The sequence below is a fragment of the Pelophylax lessonae genome (assembly GCF_965119305.1).
Source record: "Pelophylax lessonae genome assembly, chromosome: 7".
Lineage (NCBI taxonomy): Eukaryota > Metazoa > Chordata > Amphibia > Anura > Ranidae > Pelophylax > Pelophylax lessonae.
In genome coordinates this window covers 229048105-229075037 of record NC_138774.1, presented here as the reverse complement: position 1 = coordinate 229075037, position 26933 = coordinate 229048105, and the positions used below count along the sequence as shown (strand labels likewise).

Sequence of the window (26933 nt, the reverse complement as noted above, 5' to 3'; positions counted from 1 at the left end):
AAAAAACGTCCAGCAAGGTCATCTGAGACGACCCCGCTGCCATCAAAAACATCACCCACATCTAAAACATACTTGCTCCTATAATCAAAGATGTCTGAGTCAACAGCCATTATGTAGGAGATAGTAAATGATAAGCAGCAGAAATGGTGTCAGTAATACCAAAATATAAATCAAATACAGGAAAAATTTCTGCGCTAATGGAGTGAAAAAAAATTGATAATAAATATCAGCAGCCAACACAAAATCAACCAACAATGACTCAAATAAATATAAAACCATAAAGTGTAGCGCTAAAGACAGTAAAAGATCACCACAAAAATGATAAATAGTGTCCAAATGAATGGAAAAAATTATTATTGATCACAATAGTGTAGATTTAAAAAGGGGGAAAAAAGTGTCCAATTATTAAAGTCCCAAAGAAAGATTGATCTGAAATCAAATCCTAGATCATGCGAGATAATCCAAAAAGGAGGGTATCTTCCCGTGACACCAAGTGTAAGTGGAGGAAAGGGCACACCTCAGTGATGAAATAAATGCAGCAGCTTACCAGATTTCCATGGCTGATCAACTTAATGACTCAGCCTCTCCCAGCTATTTGATCAGGGCCACTGAAGATCTGATGTTACGTGAATGCTTTATTCAAAGGTGGACCACTTCTCAGGAATCATGGAGGGATCAGAGCAGGGAAGGAGCACTTCTCAAAATTTCTCATCGATCATAAAAATGAAATGTGAAAAGAAAAAGAAAGCGAGGCCCATAGCGTGATCCCGTTTAAAAATAGCAATCTTGTTTAATAAAAAAGGTACTCACAATATGACGTATGTTTCCAAGCATGTATACAATAATAGTACAAGGGATGGACATGCGGCGTCCCACAGGCTGTCCCAGGTACCAAGGTAGTAAAGGCCGGCAAAAGGTTCAAGGGGCGTGTGGACGTTGCGTCTGGAGTCGCCAACGTTTCGTCTCAATAGACTTCGTCTGGGCGTGACCCCAGACGCAACTCACACGCCTAAATACCCCCATGTTTTAATTTACTGGCCGTGAGGTCTGCCGCAGAACGTCCGCCATTGGTCATGGCGACGAGCATCTCCCAATCCTCAATAGGTGGAATCGATGCTCGTCAGCCAATCCGACATCGGTAAATCTCTCAATGGTTGTGGCGACGAGCGTCAACCAATCCGCGACGAGCGGATGAGACGCCCGTCTACCAATCCGGTGTCAGCGGAAGTGACGCTCGTCACCCCCGGCGGAAGTGATGCGTCACCCATCAGCCAATCAAAGATCGGCGGAAGTGACGCCTGTCTCCTCCGGCGGGGTGCCATGGTAACGGACATACAACGGAGGCCGAACGACCAGGAAGTAGAGAAAAAATACACCTTATCGCTCCTACATATAAAGAAACAGATTCCATTTAAAAGCCAAAGCATTCCCGCAGCTGTATAACTCTCTTAGCCTGGGGCCACATTAATGCGATAATGGGATTAATGCGATAATGTACAGAACGGAGGGGTCCGCACAATGGTGGCCCCAGGCTAAGAGAGTTATACAGCTGCGGGAATGCTTTGGCTTTTAAATGGAATCTGTTTCTTTATATGTAGGAGCGATAAGGTGTATTTTTTCTCTACTTCCTGGTCGTTCGGCCTCCGTTGTATGTCCGTTACCATGGCACCCCGCCGGAGGAGACAGGCGTCACTTCCGCCGATCTTTGATTGGCTGATGGGTGACGCATCACTTCCGCCGGGGGTGACGAGCGTCACTTCCGCTGACACCGGATTGGTAGACGGGCGTCTCATCCGCTCGTCGCGGATTGGTTGACGCTCGTCGCCACAACCATTGAGAGATTTACCGATGTCGGATTGGCTGACGAGCATCGATTCCACCTATTGAGGATTGGGAGATGCTCGTCGCCATGACCAATGGCGGACGTTCTGCGGCAGACCTCACGGCCAGTAAATTAAAACATGGGGGTATTTAGGCGTGTGAGTTGCGTCTGGGGTCACGCCCAGACGAAGTCTATTGAGACGAAACGTTGGCGACTCCAGACGCAACGTCCACACGCCCCTTGAACCTTTTGCCGGCCTTTACTACCTTGGTACCTGGGACAGCCTGTGGGACGCCGCATGTCCATCCCTTGTACTATTATTGTATACATGCTTGGAAACATACGTCATATTGTGAGTACCTTTTTTATTAAACAAGATTGCTATTTTTAAACGGGATCACGCTATGGGCCTCGCTTTCTTTTTCTTTTCACATTTCATTTTTATGATCGATGAGAAATTTTGAGAAGTGCTCCTTCCCTGCTCTGATCCCTCCATGATTCCTGAGAAGTGGTCCACCTTTGAATAAAGCATTCACGTAACATCAGATCTTCAGTGGCCCTGATCAAATAGCTGGGAGAGGCTGAGTCATTAAGTTGATCAGCCATGGAAATCTGGTAAGCTGCTGCATTTATTTCATCACTGAGGTGTGCCCTTTCCTCCACTTACACTTGGTGTCACGGGAAGATACCCTCCTTTTTGGATTATCTCGCATGATCTAGGATTTGATTTCAGATCAATCTTTCTTTGGGACTTTAATAATTGGACACTTTTTTCCCCCTTTTTAAATCTACACTATTGTGATCAATAATAATTTTTTCCATTCATTTGGACACTATTTATCATTTTTGTGGTGATCTTTTACTGTCTTTAGCGCTACACTTTATGGTTTTATATTTATTTGAGTCATTGTTGGTTGATTTTGTGTTGGCTGCTGATATTTATTATCAATTTTTTTTCACTCCATTAGCGCAGAAATTTTTCCTGTATTTGATTTATATTTTGGTATTACTGACACCATTTCTGCTGCTTATCATTTACTATCTCCTACATAATGGCTGTTGACTCAGACATCTTTGATTATAGGAGCAAGTATGTTTTAGATGTGGGTGATGTTTTTGATGGCAGCGGGGTCGTCTCAGATGACCTTGCTGGACGTTTTTTACGTCTAAAAAATTTAATGACCGCAGAAACCCACACTAACTGGGACATCGCATTTCTAGAGAAGTACGTGGTGGATAAGATGGTCCCCCGTAGCCTCAGATGGGAGGTCAACCCCCAAAGTGATGAACCAGACCTTGAGGGCTGGTTTCAATATTTTAATGAGGCAGGAGTCAGATTTATTCAATTCCTCGTCAGTAGAAAGAAATGCAAATTAGTTAAGATCAATGAGGAAATAGAGACCTTAAAAACGTCCCTCGCTGATCTTAAAACGGATGAGGAATATAAGAAGAGATCTGAAACACTCAAAAAACATCTAGAAAAAGAAACGATGGAACAAAAAAATAAAAAGAAAAGAAAATATAATAGGGATTTACAGGATTATAAAAATAATACTGTGTTTAAGTGGCAAACACTGAGAAATCTCGAGGGCTCTGGGAATACCAATTCCTCAGAGGAAGAAATGGAAATACAAACACAATATTCCATTCCCTCAGCCCCTCTCCCCCCTCCCCCCAGGCCACAACAAGGGGGTAGAGGAAAAAAACCTCCTCAGGCAAAACAGGGACCCCCTAAACAAAGAGGGAATAATTCAAGTAACTTTCAACAACCCCTTAGAAATCCACCTCATAATAGAGGGGGTAATAATACTAACTATAGAGGGTCCCATGGAGATTTTGCAACACCCAGAAACCCACCCCATAACAGGGGAGGTAACGGTAATAACTATTACTACAGAGGGCCTAATACGGATTATAAAACACCGAGGAGGTCCGAAATCCCCCTTCATAATCGGTTCACCCCGTTGGATAATGGAGGTTGGGATTCTCCTGTCAACACTGGAGAAAGGGTCATCACCCGCCATCCTAGCGAGACCCCCAATAATGGGTGGTCAGACAGAAGACCCTTTAATGGGTATTATCCATCTAGAAACACCCCCCGGTCTAACTATCCATCGTTTGACCTCCCACGGGAAGATAATTACCAGCAAGGGGATTTTCACAGGGGAGGTGGAAACAAGAGATACATAGAACAAAGAGAGGGACCAGAGGGGGGAGGCGGACAAGGAAGAAAAAGGAGGAGAATATAAAAGATCTTGGTATATTCAATCTTTCTAAGGCCCAGTTCTCTGACAAGGAACAAGCCGTCCTCCATCGCGGATTAAAGTTTGCACCTCCAAAGGCGCTGAATAAATTTAGCGCATTTATGGACGTGCAAAAATATGTCAGGAAACTGAACATTCAGAGATATATTATCTCCAATCCCTCCCGTACTTTAAATAACACGGACCATAGATATGTGCATACATCCTTGGCCAATGCTTCCTTGTTCAATCCTCCTGGTAAAATTGCCCCCTCAGTCCAGGTCTTTAAAGACTTGGTTTCTAAAGATATAGAGAAGATCAGAGTTAAAAGACCTCCAAATAGGGATGAATTCCATATAGGACTTCAAACCCTTTGTAATAACAAAGATATTGTTATCCGCCCCGCCGACAAGGGGGGCGGCATAGTCGTTTTGGATAAAGATGATTATATCTCTGAGATGATGAATATCTTAAATGATAGAGACACCTACAAGGTCCTTGCCTCCAATCCCACTATAAAATACAAAAAAGAATTACAATCATTGGTGAATAAAGCACATGAGGAGGGGATTTTGACTAAAAAGGAGAAATTATTTTTGATCCCTTCAGCTCCTCGTTTACCCGTTATTTATTTTTTACCCAAGGTACATAAAAACCCTACTAAGCCTCCAGGACGCCCCATAATCAGCGGGATCGATTCCCTGAGCTCCAGGATTGGCAAATACGCAGACGAGTTTTTACAGCCCTTGGTTAAACAGATTCCATCGTATCTCAAGGACACCACTCACGTTCTAAATATTTTGCAGGAAGTCTCCTGGAAAGAAGGGTATATTATGGCTACAGCCGACGTAACGTCGCTATACACCATAATTGACCACGAACAGGGACTAGAAGCTGTAAAATACTACTTGGATCTTTGGAGCCCTTTGCTTCAGGAACAAAAGAGCTTTGTGATTGACATGATTAAATTCGCTATGTCACATAACCTCTTTTGGTTCAATAACACCTTTTATTTACAGAATAGGGGAGTCGCGATGGGGGCTAAATTTGCCCCCAGCTTGGCCAATCTTTTTATGGCCAAGTGGGAGGAGGATGTCGTCTTTGCTAACCGACCGCCGCAGCTCATTCTGTGGCGGAGGTATATTGACGACATCCTCCTCCTATGGGATGGCAGTGCCCCATCGCTTGACTGCTTTATCTCTTGTCTAAATGTTAATAATAGAGGCATCAAACTGGATCATACCAGTAGCTCTACTAACATCACTTTTCTTGACTTGAATTTAGTGGCACAGGGTGACAAAATTACAACTACCACTCATTTCAAGAAAACAGATCGGAACAGCTTCATTCCACGTGACAGCTGCCATCATCAAGCATGGCTTAACGCCGTCCCGAAAGGCCAGTTTCTGCGGTTACGCAGAAACTGCACCCGACGGGAGGACTTCCTATTACAAGCCAATTCCCTTAAGGCTAAATTTATAGAAAAGGGATATGATGCTAATCAATTGGACACTACCATCAAAGATGTAGTGGCCGTTGATAGGTCATCCTTACTGCGCCCAAAATTGAAGGGAAATGAGAGCGAGAGTTTCAAGAACTCGTTTGTTACTTCCTACTCCACCCAACATTTTCTTATCAAGAAAATTATCAAAAAACATTGGCCGGTTTTAAAAAATGACCGGATCCTGGGCCCTTTACTATCCGAACATCCCAAGATTATTTTCAGGGGTGTACCTTCCTTGAGACATAAAATAGCCCAAAATGTTATCGAAAGACCTATCCAACCTACTTTCTTTGGCGACTTCAAAGGGTTCTATCCGTGCCATAGATGCAAAATTTGTGCTCTCAACTCCTTCAAGGGAAGGAAAATTGAGAAATTCACATCCTCTGCAACAGGACGAGAATATAAGATTGAGTCACTTATTACCTGCTCGTCCACTAATGTTGTATATATGCTTCAATGCAAGTGCGGACAACAGTACGTGGGCCGCACAACGAGGAAATTGCAAGTGAGGCTGGGAGAACATGCAGGCAATATTAGGAAGGGCTTCCCTGGTCATAGTGTATCTAAACACTATGACCAGTGTCACCACAACAACCCTAAAAATACACTATTTATAGGGATAGACAAGTTTCTACCTCATTGGAGAGGATCCAATACTAGGCGAGAGATATCAAAAATGGAGACTCGCTGGATCTATATCCTCAAAACTTATACGCCCTATGGGTTGAATGTGGAATGGGATGTAAATGCTTTTATCAACAATAGCTGACTTTTAACACATTTTATCTTTTTAATTTTTTATTTTTTATGTGTAAATTTCTTCATATTTAAATGTATAAATAGGTTTCTTGTTATTTGATTTTTGTGATCTTACGTCTATATGTCACTAATATAGTGACATACATCTAGCTGTATTTATTTTTTCGGCACATTTGCACTTGATATAAGTAGGCCATCACTGGCCACTCTCCACGTAGCACTTTATAAGGCCTTTTTTGTGTGTGATTGTCACTGATCTTTTTTATATCTCACTTTAGTTAATTCATTATCACCTATTTTTTAATTCAAATTATTTTTTACAAGGTTCATTCCTTTATATATATTTTTGTGAATTTTATATTATTTTGATCACAAGTATTTAGTCTATGTCTGGGTGTTTAAATGTCACACTCTTTTTTTGGCCACTAGATGGCATCTTTTACAGCTAGATGTAAATAGACGCATTATCCCTCTATCTCATTATAATCAATTATTATCGGATATGAGATCTAATATGAGAATAATTTAATTTATTGTTGTTACTTATATTTTTTTTGTATTCCTTAGCTATCCCGCCGCTGTGACCTCTCATGAACCACCATTGTGCGGACCCCTCCGTTCTGTACATTATCGCATTAATCCCATTATCGCATTAATGTGGCCCCAGGCTAAGAGAGTTATACAGCTGCGGGAATGCTTTGGCTTTTAAATGGAATCTGTTTCTTTATATGTAGGAGCGATAAGGTGTATTTTTTCTCTACTTCCTGGTCGTTCGGCCTCCGTTGTATGTCCGTTACCATGGCACCCCGCCGGAGGAGACAGGCGTCACTTCCGCCGATCTTTGATTGGCTGATGGGTGACGCATCACTTCCGCCGGGGGTGACGAGCGTCACTTCCGCTGACACCGGATTGGTAGACGGGCGTCTCATCCGCTCGTCGCGGATTGGTTGACGCTCGTCGCCACAACCATTGAGAGATTTACCGATGTCGGATTGGCTGACGAGCATCGATTCCACCTATTGAGGATTGGGAGATGCTCGTCGCCATGACCAATGGCGGACGTTCTGCGGCAGACCTCACGGCCAGTAAATTAAAACATGGGGGTATTTAGGCGTGTGAGTTGCGTCTGGGGTCACGCCCAGACGAAGTCTATTGAGACGAAACGTTGGCGACTCCAGACGCAACGTCCACACGCCCCTTGAACCTTTTGCCGGCCTTTACTACCTTGGTACCTGGGACAGCCTGTGGGACGCCGCATGTCCATCCCTTGTACTATTATTGTATACATGCTTGGAAACATACGTCATATTGTGAGTACCTTTTTTATTAAACAAGATTGCTATTTTTAAACGGGATCACGCTATGGGCCTCGCTTTCTTTTTCTTTTCACATTTCATTTTTATGATCGATGAGAAATTTTGAGAAGTGCTCCTTCCCTGCTCTGATCCCTCCATGATTCCTGAGAAGTGGTCCACCTTTGAATAAAGCATTCACGTAACATCAGATCTTCAGTGGCCCTGATCAAATAGCTGGGAGAGGCTGAGTCATTAAGTTGATCAGCCATGGAAATCTGGTAAGCTGCTGCATTTATTTCATCACTGAGGTGTGCCCTTTCCTCCACTTACACTTGGTGTCACGGGAAGATACCCTCCTTTTTGGATTATCTCGCATGATCTAGGATTTGATTTCAGATCAATCTTTCTTTGGGACTTTAATAATTGGACACTTTTTTCCCCCTTTTTAAATCTACACTATTGTGATCAATAATAATTTTTTCCATTCATTTGGACACTATTTATCATTTTTGTGGTGATCTTTTACTGTCTTTAGCGCTACACTTTATGGTTTTATATTTATTTGAGTCATTGTTGGTTGATTTTGTGTTGGCTGCTGATATTTATTATCAATTTTTTTTCACTCCATTAGCGCAGAAATTTTTCCTGTATTTGATTTATATATAGCTATAGAGATCGACAGGGCTTGTGTCCTAGTAAGGAACCGACTGTCAAAGACTCCTCCAAGCTAGATGTATCTCCACAGATGTAAAATACCCCGATACATGTATTGGAGAAAAGGATGCTCACATAGTGTAAATCCGATAAAAGAATGTTTATTTGTGCAAATAGTTAAAACAAACTCACATTTCGTGGCTGTGTATAAGGCGTATAGGGTAAAAAATCTCGTCCTTCCTGGTGGCTGGTGCCGCTAGAACGCCCCGTGGTTACGGCGTGCGTTCCACCGCACCGGAAGTGACGTATCGCCAAGACGTAGACCGGAATTGCGTCGACGCGTTTCGCCCTCCTCTTCCGGGCGTTTTCACAGACGTACTTCAGTTCACAGGCGTTTTCACAGACGTACGCAATTCCGGTCTACGTCTTGGCGATACGTCACTTCAGGTGCGGTGGAACGCACGCCGTAACCACGGGGCGTTCTAGCGGCACCAGCCACCAGGAAGGACGAGATTTTTTACCCTATACGCCTTATACACAGCCACGAAATGTGAGTTTGTTTTAACTATTTGCACAAATAAACATTCTTTTATCGGATTTACACTATGTGAGCATCCTTTTCTCCAATACATGTATCGGGGTATTTTACATCTGTGGAGATACATCTAGCTTGGAGGAGTCTTTGACAGTCGGTTCCTTACTAGGACACAAGCCCTGTCGATCTCTATAGCTATACGGCATAGGGGTCACCATTGTCCGGTAAGTGAACACCCAAAGGGGGAGGACCGGCACCGGCTCACAGCACCGAAAAATATTGCATGTTTGTGCACCTTTATCCTGGCACTCCAGCACTTTCGTGGGATACACTTTTGAGACTGCATATATCTTATCATCTACTGAGATCTTAATGAACTATTTTATTTGGACTGGCACTTTTATTACTGCATATATTTACATGGTTTCTACACTCCTGCTTTTTTGCACATATTTGCACGGTGCACTTTATGAGTTTGAGTAGAACCTTATCTATGTTGTATATGATTCATTATTGTTTGCGCTGTGATTTATTTTCTTTTGCACCTATGAATTTTGGTCACCATAATTTATGAACAGCTGCATTCTAGCAACCTATTATTGATATTAGTTTTTTTCACTGATCTTTGCGCTGTATTTGCACTGCACTTTAACACAATTGGTCACTACCTTTTTGAACAGCTGCATTGAAGTTCACCTATATTTCAGTCAACACACATATATATATTTTTTCCTGAGCGCAGTACACACCTACCTTCAATTTTTATTTTTTGCCCTTTAAACAAAAAAAGAGCAACAATTCTGAAAAAAAAAAAAAAAAAAAAAAAAACAATATTTTTCACATTCTGCTATATTAAATTTCCCCCAAAAAAAATTTAAAATTAAAATTTTTTATCCTTTTAGGCCAATTTGTAATCTGCTACATATTTTTATTAAAAAGAATCGCAATAAGCCTATTTTGATTGGTTTGCGCAAAAGTTATCACGTCTACAAACTAGGGGAAAGATTTATGTCATTTTTATTTTATTTTTTTTACTAGTAATGGTGGCGATCTGCGATTTTTAGTGGGACTACGACATTGCGGCGGACAGATCGGACCCCTGACTGACATGTTGATACTTTTGAGGGAACCAGTGACATTACTACAGTAATCAGTGCTAAAAATATGCACTGTTACTGTAATAATAATGACACTGGCAGGGAAGGGGTTAACACAGGGGTGATCAAAGGGTTAAGTGTGAGCCTAGGGGAGTGTTTACTAACTGTGGGGGGGGGGGTGGGCTTGTGAAATGACCACAGAGACCTGTGATCCTATATAGAAGGATCACAGGCGCTCTGTGATAATTTCAGAGAGAAAAAATGGTCAGCTGTGTTTACAATATCTGCCCGTCCTTCTCTCTCAGCAGGGAATGATCGCGGGTGCCCAGCGTGCTCGCCCCCCAGCACCACGCACGCTACAGGTGTAGGGCTACGTTGGTTCGGGCAGGAGAGCCAGCCTGCCGTAGTAATTGTGCGGCGTGGGCGGTCAGGAAGGTGTTAAATTACAGTTTTGGGGAAATATTACAGACAACCTCTTACAGTTTGGAGAGATTTCCCCCTCACTATCTGTTGTATCTCTGGGACAGGAAGTAAAGGGAAGTCTCCCTTAGAAAAAAAAAAACTTTAGATAGGTTCAGGTGAATACTGGGTTATTCTCCCATTGACACAGACATTTTCAGGTTTATTATGCTCCCACTGACACAGATTTTTAGATTTATTTTGCGGTCAATGACACCAATTCTTTTTACAGTTAAATTTCCTAAAATTCAAGGACATGGTGCAATTACAGACTGTACAAATAATATTGCAAGCAAAAAAATATTTATTACCAGGAAATATACCAAATGTATTTATTGCAAGTGAGGGGAGATATAATCTAAGGGGAATATTTAATTTTAAGGCTCTGACTGTGCGGATAACTAGGAAAAACCTTTGTATTTATATTTGTGGAGGGAAACTGTAGAACAGTTTCAATGTGGAGCTCAAGAAATGTCTAAGCATAAGCCAGTTTTTAAAAGAGGGAAAAAGATATTATTTTTTCAAGGAATAAAAATGAAGGTGTTTAAATTATTATTATTATGAATAATAATAATAATTTTTTTTCTATTATTGTTAGTTTTTTTTGGGTGTGTATATGCATGTACACTATATTACCAAAAGTATTGGGACACCTGCCTTTACTCACATGAACTTTAATGGCATCCCAGTCTTGGTCCTTGGGGTTCAATATTGAGTTGGCCCAACCTTTGCAGCTATAACAGCTTCAACTCTTCTGGGAAGGCTGTCCACAAGTTTTAGGAGTGTCTATGGGAATGTTTGACCATTCTTCCAGAAGCATTCGTGAGGTCAGGCACTGATGTTTTACGAAAAGGCCCGGCTCGCAGTCTGCACTCTAATTCATCCCAAAAAAGTTCTATCGGGTTGAGGTCAGGACTCTGTGCCGGCCAGTCAAGTTCCTCCACCCCAAACTTGCTCAACCACGTCTTTATGGACCTTGCTTTCTGCTCTGGTCCAAATCATTTAGTGGAGGGGGGATTATGGTGTGGGGTTGTCTTTCAGGAGTTGGGCTTGGCTTCTTAGTTCCAGTGAAGGGAACTCTTAAGGCGTCAGCATACCAAGACATTTTGGACAATTTCATGCTCCCAACTTTGTGGGAACAATTTGGGGATGGCCCCTTCCTGTTCCAACATGACTGCGCACCAGAGCACAAGGTAAGGTCCATAAAGACATGGATGAGCGAGTTTGGAGTGGAGGAACTTGACTGGCCTGCACAGAGTCCTGACCTCAACCCAATAGAACACCTTTGGGATGAATTAGAGCTGAGACTGCGAGCCGGGCCTTCTCCAATATCAGTGTCTGACCTCACAAATGCACTTCTGGAAGAATGGTCAAACATTCCCATAGACACACTCCTAAACCTTGTGGACAGTCTTCCCAGAAGAGTTGAAGCTGTTATAACTGCAAAGGGTGGGCCAACTCAATATTGAACCCTACAGACTAAGACTGGGATGCCAATAAAGTTAATGTGTGTGTAAAGGCAGGTGTCCCAATACTTTTGACAATATAGTGAATATGTGCATGATCGTGTAGTTAGATTATTGGTAATTCATATATTATATTTAAATTAATAATTCTTGACTTTATAGCGATTGGACATTGAATAATGTATTATTACTTATGGAGAAGGGGTGGGATTAGATATGTTTGTACTTCTTCTCACTCCTTTTCGGATAAGTAAACTAAATTATTTTTTATAGTTCTTTTTTGTCTTCTCTTGTAACTAGTTGTTTTATGATTGTCCAATACTGAATGATTAGTTCTTTTATTTTATATGTTTTTTTACATGTTCGATATAAACTAAAAACTACTCATCTAAATCATCTGATGCCTATATCCACATTTTGGGTACTTGAAGAGATACAGTGGGTACGAAAAGTATTCAGACCCCCTTCAATTTTTCACTCTTTGTTATATTGCAGCCATTTGCTAAAATCATTTAGGTTCATTCTTCTTCCTCATGAATGTACACATAGCACCCCATACTGACAGAAAAACACAGAATTGTTGACATTGTTGCAGATTTATTAAAAAAGAAAAACTGAAATATCACATTTTCCTAAGTATTCAGACCCTTTGCTGTGACACTCATATATTTAACTCAGGTGCTTTCCATTTCTTCTGATCATCCTTGAGATGGTTCTACACCTTCAGTTTAGTCCAGCTGTGTTTGATTATACTGATTGGACTTGATTAGGAAAGCCACACACCTGTCTATATAAGACCTTCCAGATCACAATGCATGTCAGAGCAAATGAGAATCATGAGGTCAAAGGAACTGCCTGAAAAGCTCAGAAACAGAATTGTGGCAAGGCACAGATCTGGCCAAGGTTACAAAAAGATTTCTGCTGCACTTAAGGTTCCTAAGAGCACAGTGGCCTCCATAATCCTCAAATGGAAGACGTTTGGGACGACCAGAACCCTACCCTAGAGCTGGCCGTCCAGCCAAACTGAGCTATCGGGGGAGAAGAGCCTTGGTTAGAGAGGTAAAGAAGAACCCAAAGATCACTGTGGCTGAGCTCCAGAGATGCAGTCAGGAGATGGGAGAAAGTTGTAGAAAGTCAACCATCACTGCAGCCCTCCACCAGTCGGGGCTTTATGGCAGAGTGGCCCGACGGAAGCCTCTCCTCAGTGTAAGACACATGAAAGCCCGCATGGAGTTTGCTAAAAAAACACCTGAAGGACTCCAAGATGGTGAGAAATAAGATTCTCTGGTCTGATGAGACCAAAATAGAACTTTTTGGCCTTAATTCTAAGCGGTATGTGTGGAGAAAACCAGGCACTGCTCATCACCTGTCCAATACGGTCCCAACAGTGAAGCATGGTAGTGGCATCATGCTGTGGGGTGTTTTTCAGCTGCAGGGACAGAACGACTGGTTGCAATCGAGGGAAAGATGAATGCGGCCAAGTACAGGGATATCCTGGACAAAAACCTTCTCCAGAGTGCTCTGGACCTCAGACTGGGCTGAAGGTTTACCTTCCAACAAGACAATGACCCTAAGCACACAGCTAAAATAACGAAGGAGTGGCTTCACAACAACTCCGTGACTGTTCTTGAATGGCCCAGCCAGAGCCCTGACTTAAACCCAATTAAGCATCTCTGGAGAGACCTAAAAATGGCTGTCCACCAACGTTTACCATCCAACCTGACAGAACTGGAGAGGATCTGCAAGGAGGAATGGCAGAGGATCCCCAAATCCAGGTGTGAAAGACTTGTTGCATCTTTCCCAAAAAGACTCCTGACTGTATTAGATCAAAAGGGGGCTTCTACTAAATACTGAGCAAAGGGTCTGAATACTTAGGACCATGTGATATTTCAGTTTTTCTTTTTTAATAAATCTGCAACAATGTCAACAATTCTGTGTTTTTCTGTCAGTATGGGGTGCTATGTGTACATTCATGAGGAAGAAGAATGAACCTAAATGATTTTAGCAAATGGCTGCAATATAACAAAGAGTGAAAAATTTAAGGGGGTCTGAATACTTTTCGTACCCACTGTATACTCACTCATCTTTGGTTATGATTCCATTCTACATTAAGACCTATTTGGCTGCCTCATTGAATCTTATTAGGTCACACTTTATTTTATTTCTATTTTCATTACATTTTAATTTAAGTTTCTTTTACATATTCTTTATGAACTTCTTCTCAATTGATCTTGGCATCATCATTATTCCCCAATCTTTTCTTAATTTTGTACTCGTTTTTATTATTATTTTATACGTTATATCTGTTAATTACATATCCTCTTTGTCCTGCCTTGTCCTCATTCCCCCTTAGTGATGGACGAACATCGAACGGGGCGGTTCGCGAACGCGACCCGCAAACTTGCTCAAATGTTCGCGAACCGCAAGTTCACGGCGGACCCCATTCACTTCAATGGCAGGCGAACATTAAAAACCTCCAGGTCATATTTGCAGCCACAAAATACTTACTAGCTGTGCACACATAGTCCCACAACATGGACACTGACATACCAGAAGTATTGCTATTGGAAAAGTTGCCATAAATTTATTTATTTTTTTTTCCCAGCCAAAAAATTATTATTTTCTTTTTCTAAATCAGCCAGAACTGACAGCAGCCAGTAAATACATGTCAAATACATATAGGGTCCATTCACACGTCTGTAAAATGGGTCCGCATCCATTCCACAATTTAGCGGAACATTTACAGACCCATTTATTTTCAATGTCAGTCTAAAAATTAGGCATTCACAGGATAAAGAAGTAAATGTCGGCCAGTACAGGCCCCAAAAATTAGCCAACAGGCATTCACCTGACAGCAAACAACTTGGTATTCCGTGGCTGGAGTTACATTAGGCATTCACAGGATAAATAAGTGTCGGCCATTACAGGCCCCAAAAATTAGGCATTCAACGGACATAAAAGGCCTTTTATGCCGCTGTATTTACCTAAGACAGGGACCATGAATTGTTATGGCTGGTGGCGGATATTTGTGGGCTGTCATGAGGAATTGGAATCAAACATGATCTACTGGTCACATGTGTTGAATTCCTCCGAGATCCATGCCTCATTAATTTTTATAAATGTGAGGTAGTCAACACTGTCGTGAGCTAGGCGAGTGCGCTTATCGGTCACGATCCCCCCTGCTGCGCTGAACGTCCTTTCGGACAGGACACTGGCAAGCCAACAGTTTCTGCAGAACCCAAAACACTATTATGAAAGTATAACACCCTGCTTCAATCTGTCGTTTTTGGGGGGCCACTGGTTTATCAAACCAGTTATGAAAAATATTTTCTAGTAACTGTTGTCATTGTGTGTAGCAGAGTTAACGCAGCGAAAGAGGCAACATTTCTGAAGTACCCAAATACACTATTATGAAAGTATATTGTTATATAACACCCCGCTTCAATCTGTTGTTTTGGGGGGCAACTGGTCTATCACACCAGTTATGAAAAATATTTTCTAGTAACTTTTGTCACTGTGTGTAGCAGAGTTAATGCAGTGAAAGAGGCAAAATTTCTGCAGTACCCAAAAACACTATTGTGAAAGTATAACAACCTGCATCAATCTGTCGTTTTGGGGGGCCAGTTATGAAAAATATTTTCTAGTAACTTTTGTCACTGTGTGTAGCAGTGAAAGAGGCAACATTTCTGCAGTACCCAAATACACTATTATGAAAGTATATTGTTATATAACACCCCGCTTCAATCTGTCGTTTTGGGGGATACTGGTTTATCACACCAGTTATGAAAAATATTTTCTAGTAACTTTTGTCAGTGTGTGTAGCAGAGTTAACGCAGTGAAAGAGGCAAAATTTCTGCAGTACCCAAAAACACTATTATGAAAGTATAACACCCCGCTTCAATCTGTCATTTTGAGGGGCCACTGGTCTATCACACCAGTTATGAAAAATATTTTCTAGTAACTTTTGTCACTGTGTGTAGCAGAGTTAACGCAGTGAAGGAGGCAAAATTTCTGCAGTACCCAAATACACTATAATATGCTTTCTATATTAGAAAGTATATTATAAGTGTATTACACCCCTATATACTGCACACCAAACAATAGTACACCTATACCAAATATCAGTCCTTGAAAGGACTTTTGTGGACCTATAACAGAGCGATCTGTGTCACTGACAATCTGTCCCTGCTCCACACAGCAAACCTCTCCCTACACTGATAAAAAGCAGAATGTAAAATGGCAGTCAGGTCAGGTCTATTTATAAGGTAGGGTTATGTCCATGTGCTGAAATGTCTCAATTTGCTGTCCTGTACCACCTGATGGATGTGTCATGAGTCAAAGTTCTTCACAATGTAAAAGAATATGGCCGCCGCAAACATCACCATATGCTTGCATGATCGGCGAACAGCGAACAAGCAAAGTTCGCCGCGAACCGACCGCCAGGCGAACCGCAAGGCCATCTCTATTCCCCCTCTTGGACATTCAGTCTACCTTATGATTTTCTATGGATCTATATTTTATTGTTGGCACATTCCTGTCCATCAACAAAGAAATGTAAATCTTTATGTTTAACTCTATGTTATACATTCTATACATGTGCCTGCATACTTCTAACCCCTTTCAATAAAAATATTTTTTATTGTGAAAAAAAAAAAAATAAACTAACCATCTATACCGGGTTTTTTTTTTAGTATCACACTGACACCAAGGATTGGCACTTATTTTATCTCACTGATACCAAGGATTGTCACTAATTCTTTAATGCCAATAAGGATTGGCACCTATTTTATTCCTTCTAGGTTTATTCCTTCTATGCTTCGATCATACACGATAGTTATATAACATAGCATACTGCAAGTTTCAATGTAGCTAATCAGATGCGTGTCACATTGGTTCAGCAAAAAGTTTATACATTGATCCTCAAATTATTGGTATTTATTTTTCCCCACTAATACCAAGGATTGGCACCTATTCTTTCACACTGACACCAAGGATTGACACTTATTTTTCCCACCAATACCAATGATTTGCACTTATTTTTTGTGCTGACACCAAGGATTAGCACTTATTTATCCCATTGATACCAAGGATAAGCACTTATTTATCCTACTGATACCAAGGATTAGCACTTATTTATCCCATTGATACCAAGTATTAGCAATTATTTTTATCCTATTGATACCAAGGTCTGGCTCTTATTTTTATCCTATTGATACCAAGTACTGGCTCTTATTTTTATCCCAACGATACCAAGAATTAGCACTTGTTTTTATCCTATTGATACCAAGGATTAGCACTTATTTATTCCATTGATACCAAGGATTAGCACTTATTTATCACATTAATACCAAGGATAAGCACTTATTTATCTCATTAATACTAAGGATTAGCACCTATTTATCCTACTGATACCAAGGATAAGCACTTATTTATCCTACTGATACCAAGTATTTATCCTACTGATGGGCGTCATTTTTGATTTGAAGTCAATGGGACACGGTTTTGCATTGAAGTTACTAGGGGGCATTTTTGCTTTGAAGTCAATGGGACATGATTTCGCATCAAAGTCAATGGGACGCGATTTGGCATTGAAGTTACTCTGGAGCGTTTTGCATTGAAGTGAATGGGACATGAATTGCATGTCCATGGGACTCGGTTTTGCATTAAAGTCACTAGAGGGCGTTTTTGCATTGAAGTCGTTGGGATGAGATTGCGTCAGTTGCCGATTTGCATCATTTGTCAATTGCATCAGTTGCTGATTGTGTCACATACCTATTGCATCACTTATCGATTTTGGAAATGCCGATTTGCGTTGCCTGACGTTTGCGTCATCTGACTACTGTGATAATTTGCATCAATTGCCATCAACAGTTTCCTATTTACGTCACTTACGGATTGCGTCCATTGCCAATTTGTGGCACTTTGCGTTGCCTGCTGATTGTGCCAGTTGCCGTTAGAAGCACTCACTGATTGGTCACTTACCAATTGCGGCAAGTGGTGATTTCCATTGCATGCCAATTGCGTCATTTGCCGAGTGCGCCAAGTTGTGTCAATTGCTGTTGACAGATTGCCCCAGTTTCCTATTTGCTTCACTTACCGATTGCGTCTATTGCCGATTTGTGTCACTTTGCATTCCCTGCTGGTTGTGTCTGTTACCAATTGAAGCACTCACAGACTGGTCACTTACCGATTGCAGCAAATGGCGATTTGCGTTGCCTGCCGATTGCATAATTTGCCGAATGCGTCAAGTTGCATCAATTGCTGTTGACAGATTGCGCCAGTTATCTATTTGCGCCACTTACCGATTGCATCCGTTACCGATTTGCGTCCTAGTCACTTATCGATTTGCGCCGATTACAAGTGAAGTCAATGGGTCGTTTTTGCATTGAAGTCTATGGGATGTGATTTTGCATTGAAGTCTATGGGACGCGATTTTGCATTGAAGTCTGTGGGATGTGATTGGTACAGTTGCTGATTGTCGTCGACTTACAGATTGTGTTATTTGCCAATTTGAATCACTCACCAATTGCGACAAGTTGCGTCACCTACAGATTACGTCAGTTGATGATTTGCGTCACCGAATTGCATCCCATCTGTCATGCATAGCTAAAGGGATGCTGAAGTTGCCATTTTTTTTAAAAAGCCCTGGCAACAGCGAAAGCATGGATTCTACATAGAGCCAGGCAAGCAAATGCCACTTGACGGCACTGTATGGGATGGGGGGGGGGGGGGGTGGCGGTGTTGAGGTGAGCTGCAATTGTGTCATTAAAGAGAACCTGTCACCAAAAAATCATTACATAGGGATATTTGTCTATGTGATGGAAAAAAAAATGTTAAGTAAGAAGAAAAGTGTTTTAAATTGTAAAAAAAATTAAGTTACTAGCAAGCACATAAAATTCCCCCCAAAATAATCTTTGAGGCCCCCCATCCCCACATATAGGCACGTACAAACGTAAATGCATGTCTCGGGGGTGCCAGAATGAGAGCAATAATTCTAGCACCAGACCTCCTCCATAGATTTATAGGGGGCTTTTAAAGTGTTGTCTATAGAAAATAAAGGGTACCTACTGTAAATATGTCACCAAATTGAGTGATTTATTGGGTTTGTGTGCCCTAAAATTAACTTTAGTGTATTCTTACAGAAAATTTGCATTTCCTAGACCTTTGTGATAATATTGTGAGATATAAAAAATTGGAACCACCACCATTTCATTCTCCAGGGTGTCTGCTTTCAGAAAATACATAATGTTTCAGGGGATTTTATGTAATCCTCAGGCCTAAAATGATGCGTCACTTAGCGGCGATTGCAAGTTGCGTAACTCAGCAATGCAAAAAAGTTACGTCAGTAACCGATTTGCGCCACCTCTCATTCGCGTCATTTGTCGTTTTGAATCAACTGCCGTTGAGAGAGTGCGTCAGTTGCCAATTTGCCTCCTAGTCACTCATCGATTCGCACCGATTCCAAGTGGGGGGGGGGGGGGATTTTTGCATTGAAGTCAATGGGACACGATTTTGCATCGAAGTCAATAGGATGCGATTTTGCATTAAAGTCACTAGGGGGCGTTTTTGCAGTAGAGTCAATAGGGGGCGATTTTGCATTGAAGTCTATGGAATGCGATTGCAACAATTGCGGATTGCCATTGACCTAAAGATTGTGTTACTTTCCGATTTGCGTTACTTTCCGATTGCGTCTGTTGCAGATTTCTGTCATTTGCAGATTTGCATCCTAGTCACTTATCGATTTGTGCTGATTGCAAGCAAAGTCAATGGGACACAATCTTGCGTTGAAGTCTATGGGATGCGATTTTGCATTGAAGTCACTAGGGGGCGTTTTTGCATTGAAGTTTATGAAACATCATTTTTGCATTGAAGTGTATAGTATGCGATTGCGACAATTGCGGATTGCCATTGACCTACAGATTGTGTTTCTTTCCGATTTGCGTTACTTTCCGATTGCATCTGTTGCTGATTTGTCAATTTCAGATTTCCGTCCTAGTCACTTATCGATTTGTGCTGATTGCAAGTGAAGTCAATGGGACGCAATCTGCTTAAGTCTAAGGGACATGATTTTGCATTGAAGTCACTAGGGGGGCGATTTTTCATTGAAGTCAATGGGATGCGATTTGGCAGTGAATTAGATTGGATGCGATTGTGACAGTCGCTGATTGTCATCAACCTACAGATTGCCTCAGTCACTTAAATGATTTTTTAAGCATGTGTGCAAAAAAAAAAAAAAACAGCTCTGGCAGCAGGAGTATTAAATGCTTTAAAATTGTCACATATGGAGAATTTCATATGCTGCGATTTGAAGACGTGACATATTGGGTGTCTCTATAGTCAATGCAACCTCATCTTTTTTTTTTTTTTTTGCGCTACAATTCATTTTATTGCGTTTTTCCCAGAAAATGTGTCTGATCAATAACTGTGCAATCATCGTGCACTATAAAACATTGTGCATGCCACCATTATGTTCTCTAGGGTCTCTGCTTTCAGAAAACACATACTTTTTGGGGGTATATAGACATTTCTAACAAAAAAATACAACTATAATGATGTGGGCACACATGAAGAACACGCTGTCCTAGCACACTGTGTATGCCATGCTCTCTGTGTTTACTTCAATGCGATGTTATTAGACACGATCACATACAGAGCCCGCCCACATCCTCCACACGCTCAACTTCCGGATCTCACAGAAAACAGCCAGCCAATAGTCTGTCAGCCTATACGGCAGGCGCCAATCAACTCCTTCATGGGGGCGGGACCTGAAGTGGACTTGGTGACAGCCAACGAGTGACAGGACTGCGACCAATGGCTGTGCAGAAAGCTGAACTTTCGGCCAATCACAGATTCATTGTCAGACACCGGCATGAAGATGGCGGGAAGTACGGAGCTGCGGAAGGCTGAGGAAGTGTATGAGCGGTTACAGGTGAGGGAGACCTGGAGGCAGCATGGTGTGCTGAGGAGCTGCACTGGTAGAGCAGGCTGACACTGTGCAGGAGCGAGGAAAACCAGTGATACTTAGTATAGTGATTGTAGTAACCCATGGCAACCAGTACACTGAGTTGTTACTATAGTGATGCACAGTAACTATAGGAACCAGTACACAGAATAGTTTGGATAGTGATGTGTGGTAATCGTGGCAACAAGTATGCTGAATACTTAGAATAGTGATGTGCTATTACCATGGCAACCACAAGATTGAATTCTTACTATAGTGATGTGAAGTAACCATAGAAACCAGTGCACTGAATAATTACTATAGTCATGTGCAGTAACCATGGCAACTATGAATTGATATAGTCATTTGTAGTAACCTTGGCAGTTAATATAGTCGATTGTAGCCACGGCAAGCAGTAATTAACAGTCATTTGAAGTAACCACAGCAACCAGTAATTAATGTAGTCGATTGAAACCACGGCAAAAAGTAAATATTATAGTCATTTGTACTAACTACAGCAACTAGAAATTATTATAGTCATTTGGAGTAACCACGGCAACCAGTAATTGATATAGTCATTTGGAGTAACCATGGCAACCAGTAATTATAGTCAATTGTAACCAACGCAACTAGTAATTATTATAGTCATTTTTAAGCACGGCAACCAGTAATTTAATATAGCCAATTATAACCACGGGATGCAGTAATTATTCTAGTAACCCTGGCAACCATTGCACTGACTACTGAATAGTGATGCGCAGTAACTATGCAACCAATCCACTGAAGAGTTATGTGGTGTAACCAGCACACAGAATTCTTGTTGCAATGATGCACAGTGACCATGGCAACCGATAAACTGAATAGGGATGTGCTGTAACCATGACAACCATACACTGAATTCTTACCCCAGTGATGTGCAGTAACCATGACAGCCAGTGTGCTTAATACTTATAATAGTTATGTACAGTAACCATGGTAACAAGTACCCCAAGTTCTTAACTATAGTGATGCAACCATGGAAACAAGTGCACTGTATTTTTGCTATGGAAATGTGCAGTAACCATGAAAACCAGTATACTACATACTTAGAATAGTGATATGTAGTAACTATGACAACCAGTGCACCGCATAGTTATGTGCAGTAACCATGGCAACTAGTGTACTCAATTCTTCCTATAATGATGCACGGTAACCATGGCAACCGGTACGCTAAATATTTTGTGTATTGATGTGTAGTAACCATGGCATTCAGTCCACTGGATCGTGATGTGCTGTAATCCTATAACCAGATACTGAGAATTACACCCGGCATACAGGACAGGAGTAGTAGTACTGCGCAGAGTCCATACATACAGAATAAGAACAGATTCTGAGAATTACACCTGGAATACAGGACAAGATAAGTGGTTCTGTGCAGAGTCCATACATAAAGAATAAGAACAGATACTGAGAATTACACCTAGTATACAGAAGACCAGAGAAGTAGTACTGTGCAGAGTCCATACATACAGAATAAGAACAGATACTGAGAATGAGAATTACACCCGGCATACAGAAGACCAGTTGTACGTTGTCCCATTCACCAACAAACTCTTCTCCATTGTATATAACTGAAGACGTCATACTATCTAAAGTAATATATACATTCTGTCAAACTTTATAGAAAGTTGGCAAAAAGATAAAATGCACATTTCATACTTTCTGCATATGGACCAATCAGGACTGTATTCCAGCCTGGAAACCATGGGGGGAAGAGGGTGGAATTTAGTGCCAGGATATACTGTAAGTAATTGCTGCACTGTACTTATGTAATGAGTAGAGATCACAGACTGCTAGAATCTGATATCAGTAACAATGCTAGAGTCTAGAGTGAGAACAAGGGTGGTATCCAGTATTCCTCTAGATTTATATTCTGCTTTCCAGTTGGCTGGAATCTCATGGGATGGGCCAGTGGGCGGGACACGGCTGCCTTTATTGCAGAGTTTGATATCCAGTGATTATATGGGTGCAGTGCAGTATAGAAATGGTCAGTTGGGTCTCCTGGCACAGAAAGAATAGATGTGTGAAGCAGATGTCTTCCATCTCAGGATAAAGTCACACTTGTTATGTTTATTGTTATCCTAAATTTTGGGTTGTCACCAGAATATGAATAAAGTGAAAAATCTTCCAATGGTGACACCCTGGGGATTGCCTCTCACTTCCTGTTTTGACTACAGAACAGGGAATGTAGGCAGAAATCACCTATGGGGCACAGATGGTAGAAAAAAACTGACAGGGCTTATAACACTCCCTTATTCTACTCTCTCAGATGAAAACAAGTTGTGCCCTTAGTTCTTCTTGAAGTGGTTATACCAGGATGAAGGGGGTCCAAACCCCTAATAGAGGAGTTGTCCTGACCAATGCTGTCACAGGAGATATTGTTCATTTTGATCGCAATAAAGTTGCTAAAAAAACTAAAGGTACAGTGTTAAATTTTTTTTAAATAAAAACATAATTTAAAATGCCCCCCCCCTCCTTTGCATGTAGGTCTCCCACGTATATGTAAACGAAGATTGCATCATACTTGTGAGGTATCTTCACGAATGTGAGAGTGAAATGAATAATTTTAGCATCATACCTCCTCTGTAACTCTAGACTAGTAACCTGTAAAGGCATTTAACCACTTCCCCCCCGAATGGACGTACCCGTACATCCCTGGGTTTCAGTGGGTATACCGGTATGATGCCTGCACCTTTTCGGCCAGCAATTCTATGCAAGGCAGAAGTGATCAGAGGGGCTATTCTGATTACTCGATTACTTCTGCGGATGGCGTCCCACCCTCCCTCCCGCCACTGCTGCCTCTCCTGAGCTCTCCTGTCCTATCGCGGAAGCCGGGAGTGATGCGGCGATGGCTGCCCTGTACAGAGAGAGAGGAACTGAATCCTTCCCCTCTCCCTTTTTTAAATGCAGTGAAATTTGATTTTTCGTAATTTTTCCCAAAAAATTGCGTTTTAAAGACCGCTGCGCAAATACCGCGTGACAAAAAATATTGCAATGACCGACATTTTATTCTCCAGAGTCTTTGCTAAAAATATATATATATATATATATATATATATATATATATATATATATATATATATATATAAGGTTTGGGGGCTCTAAGTAGTTTTCTAAGAAAAAATACTGATTTTAACTTGTAAACAAAAAGTGTCCGAAATAGGGCTGGGGCTTAAGTGGTTAAAGCATGACATTTTAGGTATCTATTTACTCAGCGTAACATTATCTTTCACAATATACAAAAAAATTGGGCTAAATTTACTATTTTGTTTTTTTTCCTTTTTTTAATAGCATGAAAGGGTTTTTTTTCCCAAAAAAATTGCGTTTGAAAAACTGCTGCGCAACGACCATGTGACATAAAAAATTGCAACACCCACCATTTTATTCTATTGGGTATCTGCTAAAATTATGTGTGTGTGTGTGTATATGTGTTATGTTATGTATATGTGTGTGTAAAAAAAAAATATATATATTAATGTTTTGGGGTCATTTTCTAGCAAAAAAGTAGATTTTTACATGTAGGGGCGAAGTGTCAGAGTAGGCTTGGGAATGAGGTGGTTAAAGCAGCGCCTATGTACTGTAGTTTGTCTCTATTCCTCAGGCATGCGTGATTTAGCCCCGGTTCACACTGAGGCGACCTGGTCGCCTCACAGGTCGCCGTAGGTCGCCTCCCATAGGGAAGCTGCGGACCCGTTCTAATAGGAGCGAAACAAGTCGCTCCGACTTAGAAAAAGGGTCCGGAGCTTCTTTGGGGCGACCAGGAGGCGACCGCCATAGACTTCAATGTTATGAAGTCCGTGGCGGCCGCTCCGAGGTCGCGGTGCGAAGTAGCGCCGCCCGATGTGAACGGGGCCTAAAAAGCACGACAGAATCTTTTTTTTTTTTTTTTCCAAAATATTTCTGTTAAACAAAAATAAAAAAAACAGCTGTGCAAAGACCATGTGACATAAACCGGAACACACACCATTTTATTCTCTAGACCAGGGCCTCTGCTTAAATATATGTTTGAGGGTTCTAAGTCATTTTCTAGCAAGAAAATGTATGATTTTTACATGTAGGGGAGGAATTTCAGATTTGGCCGAGGTGGCAGGCGGTTAAACTAGAACTATTGCACCAAAACTTCCATGACCGTACTCTGCATGTGGCGGCAGCATTGCCTATTCGACTTAAATGGGAGAGTATGACAGGCAGTGCCACCGGGCAGACTTGACTTACTGAGTTAAAATTTCTTCACCATGAAGAATTGCAGCAATGTGATGTCACCTCCCCAGGAGACATGTAAATCTGGATTTGGGGGGGGGGGATGTAATTGGTGCCTGTTTTTAATGCTCCTTCACTGCTAGTGTGAACAAAGCCTAAGTGATGCCCAAACTGCCAAGGTCTAAACTATTTATTCTCTCTTCTAGAAGCTGTCCTGCCTGCCTTTGAAGGGTGTGTATGTGTCTGGCCCACAAAATATTCACGAATTATTATGTACCCCCTCTGTCATTCGCCTCGGCGTCTTGGAATGGCTCTGCACAAGGTAGGTTTCGTTCGATGTATGGGAGAATTTCCATTCCACCTATGACAGCACTGAACAGCTTTTTCCCAATCACAAAACTTCTTTTTTTTTTTTTTTTTTTTTTTTTTTTTTAATTTTTACATTTATTGTTTTTTTCAATACATTACATATTAATTACATAAAATCCACCAAACATACATCAAAACCTACAAACAATACTCTCAAAAGCATATAGCAGTACTCTCCTGGCCTCCCCCTCCCACCCTCACCCCCCCCTAAAAAAAAAAAAAAAAAAAAAAAAACCCCCAAAAAAAAAAAAGTGAGTTAATGAAAAAAATTACTACTTCTATGATCCTCACATCTTGAGGAAGTTACCTTGCATCGTGAAAAGAAGAAAAAGAAAGAAAAAAAAAAAAAAAAAAAAAAAAAACCCCAAAAAAAAAGGTGAATTAATGAAAAATTTACTACTTCTATGATCCTCGCATCTTGAGGAGATTACCTTGCATCGTGAGAAAAAAAAAAAAAAAAGAAAAGAAAAAAAAAAAAAAAAAAAAAAAAAAACCCCAATCGTGTTACAATTCCTTCCATTGTATTCCTCCTGCATATATATATATATACTGGAGTTATTAAATTATTGTGCTCTGTGAGAGAAAAAAAAAAAAAAAAAAAAAAAAAAAGGAGAAAAGGAAAAAAAAAGGGGGGGTAATCCCCCCCCTGCACCATCTTAAGTGACATAATTATTATGTGCCACATCATGATACTCCCCCCTACCCTCCCCATCCAAATTCAAAAACACACATATAAATTACTTAACATCCCCCCCCCACTTCATGCCAAAAAAAACACAATACACACCCCAAGGAAAAAAAAAAAAAAAAAAAAAAGAGAGAAGAACGGGGAGGGGGGGGCAGATGAAAGAGAAGAAGAAAAAAAAAGAAAAACCCCCCGCCTCCCCCTCGCCCTAGAGGGTGGGAAGCTCAGCCAATTTACCACTCTACAATCATCATTCTATATCATCCTCATGTATTCCATCTATACTGTCCCTCCTGACGCGCACGTCAGGCTTCTAAGGATCCCTCCACTGACACTCCGTAAGGGGGGCGGGATCAGGGGGAAAAGGACATGAAAAAAAAAAAAAAAAAAAAAAAAAAAAAAGGGGGGGGGAATAGAGGAGACGGGGAAAAGCCCCTTCCTCTACTCTCTAGTCCCCTTCCCTCTCTCCAGTCCACCTTCCTCTGTCCCCGGTCTCCTGGACTTCCTATTTCCGTATTTAGCTTATCAGTCGTAAATATTCCTCTGAGCACGTATATTGTGACCATGCCTGCCATCTAAACCTACAACGTTCTTCCCTGCATGTACGTGCGGCTGTTAACATTTCCATCCTATGAATTTCCCCAATTTTGGCAACCCATAGCCGCACAGTAGGCGGCTGTGTTTGTCTCCACAATGCTGGTATGCAGGCTTTAGCCGCATTCAATAAGTGCGGCAACAAAGAGTTCCTATAATTCTTTACTGAGCTCCCCGTGCCATGTAATAAACACAGCACGGGGTCATCCCGTACCTTGGTCGAGGTTAGGTTCTCTGTTATACGAGCCACCTCATCCCAGAAACTCCTTAT

At 41.3% G+C, this 26933-nt stretch overlaps 2 protein-coding genes across 3 annotated transcripts in view; one reads left to right on the top strand and one right to left on the bottom strand.

Moving 5' to 3' along the window:
* The window catches only part of HAUS7 (HAUS augmin like complex subunit 7), a gene marked incomplete at its 5' end in the record, with an annotated part of 217766 nt that overhangs the window by 78989 nt on the left and 111844 nt on the right, over nucleotides 1-26933 (top strand). The window contains 2 exons of one of the 2 annotated variants that reach the window (XM_082263029.1): nucleotides 20704-20763; nucleotides 25221-25336. In XM_082263029.1, coding sequence (XP_082119155.1) covers nucleotides 20704-20763; nucleotides 25221-25336 — 176 coding nt within the window. Of the gene's footprint in view, nucleotides 1-20703; nucleotides 20764-25220; nucleotides 25337-26933 lie in introns of those variants that run through there. The other variant, XM_082263028.1, reaches the window with a different exon arrangement.
* LOC309559661 (deoxyribonuclease-1-like) overlaps nucleotides 1-26933 on the bottom strand; it is a 160041-nt gene that overhangs the window by 95080 nt on the left and 38028 nt on the right. The gene's annotated exons all lie outside the window — the stretch shown is intronic.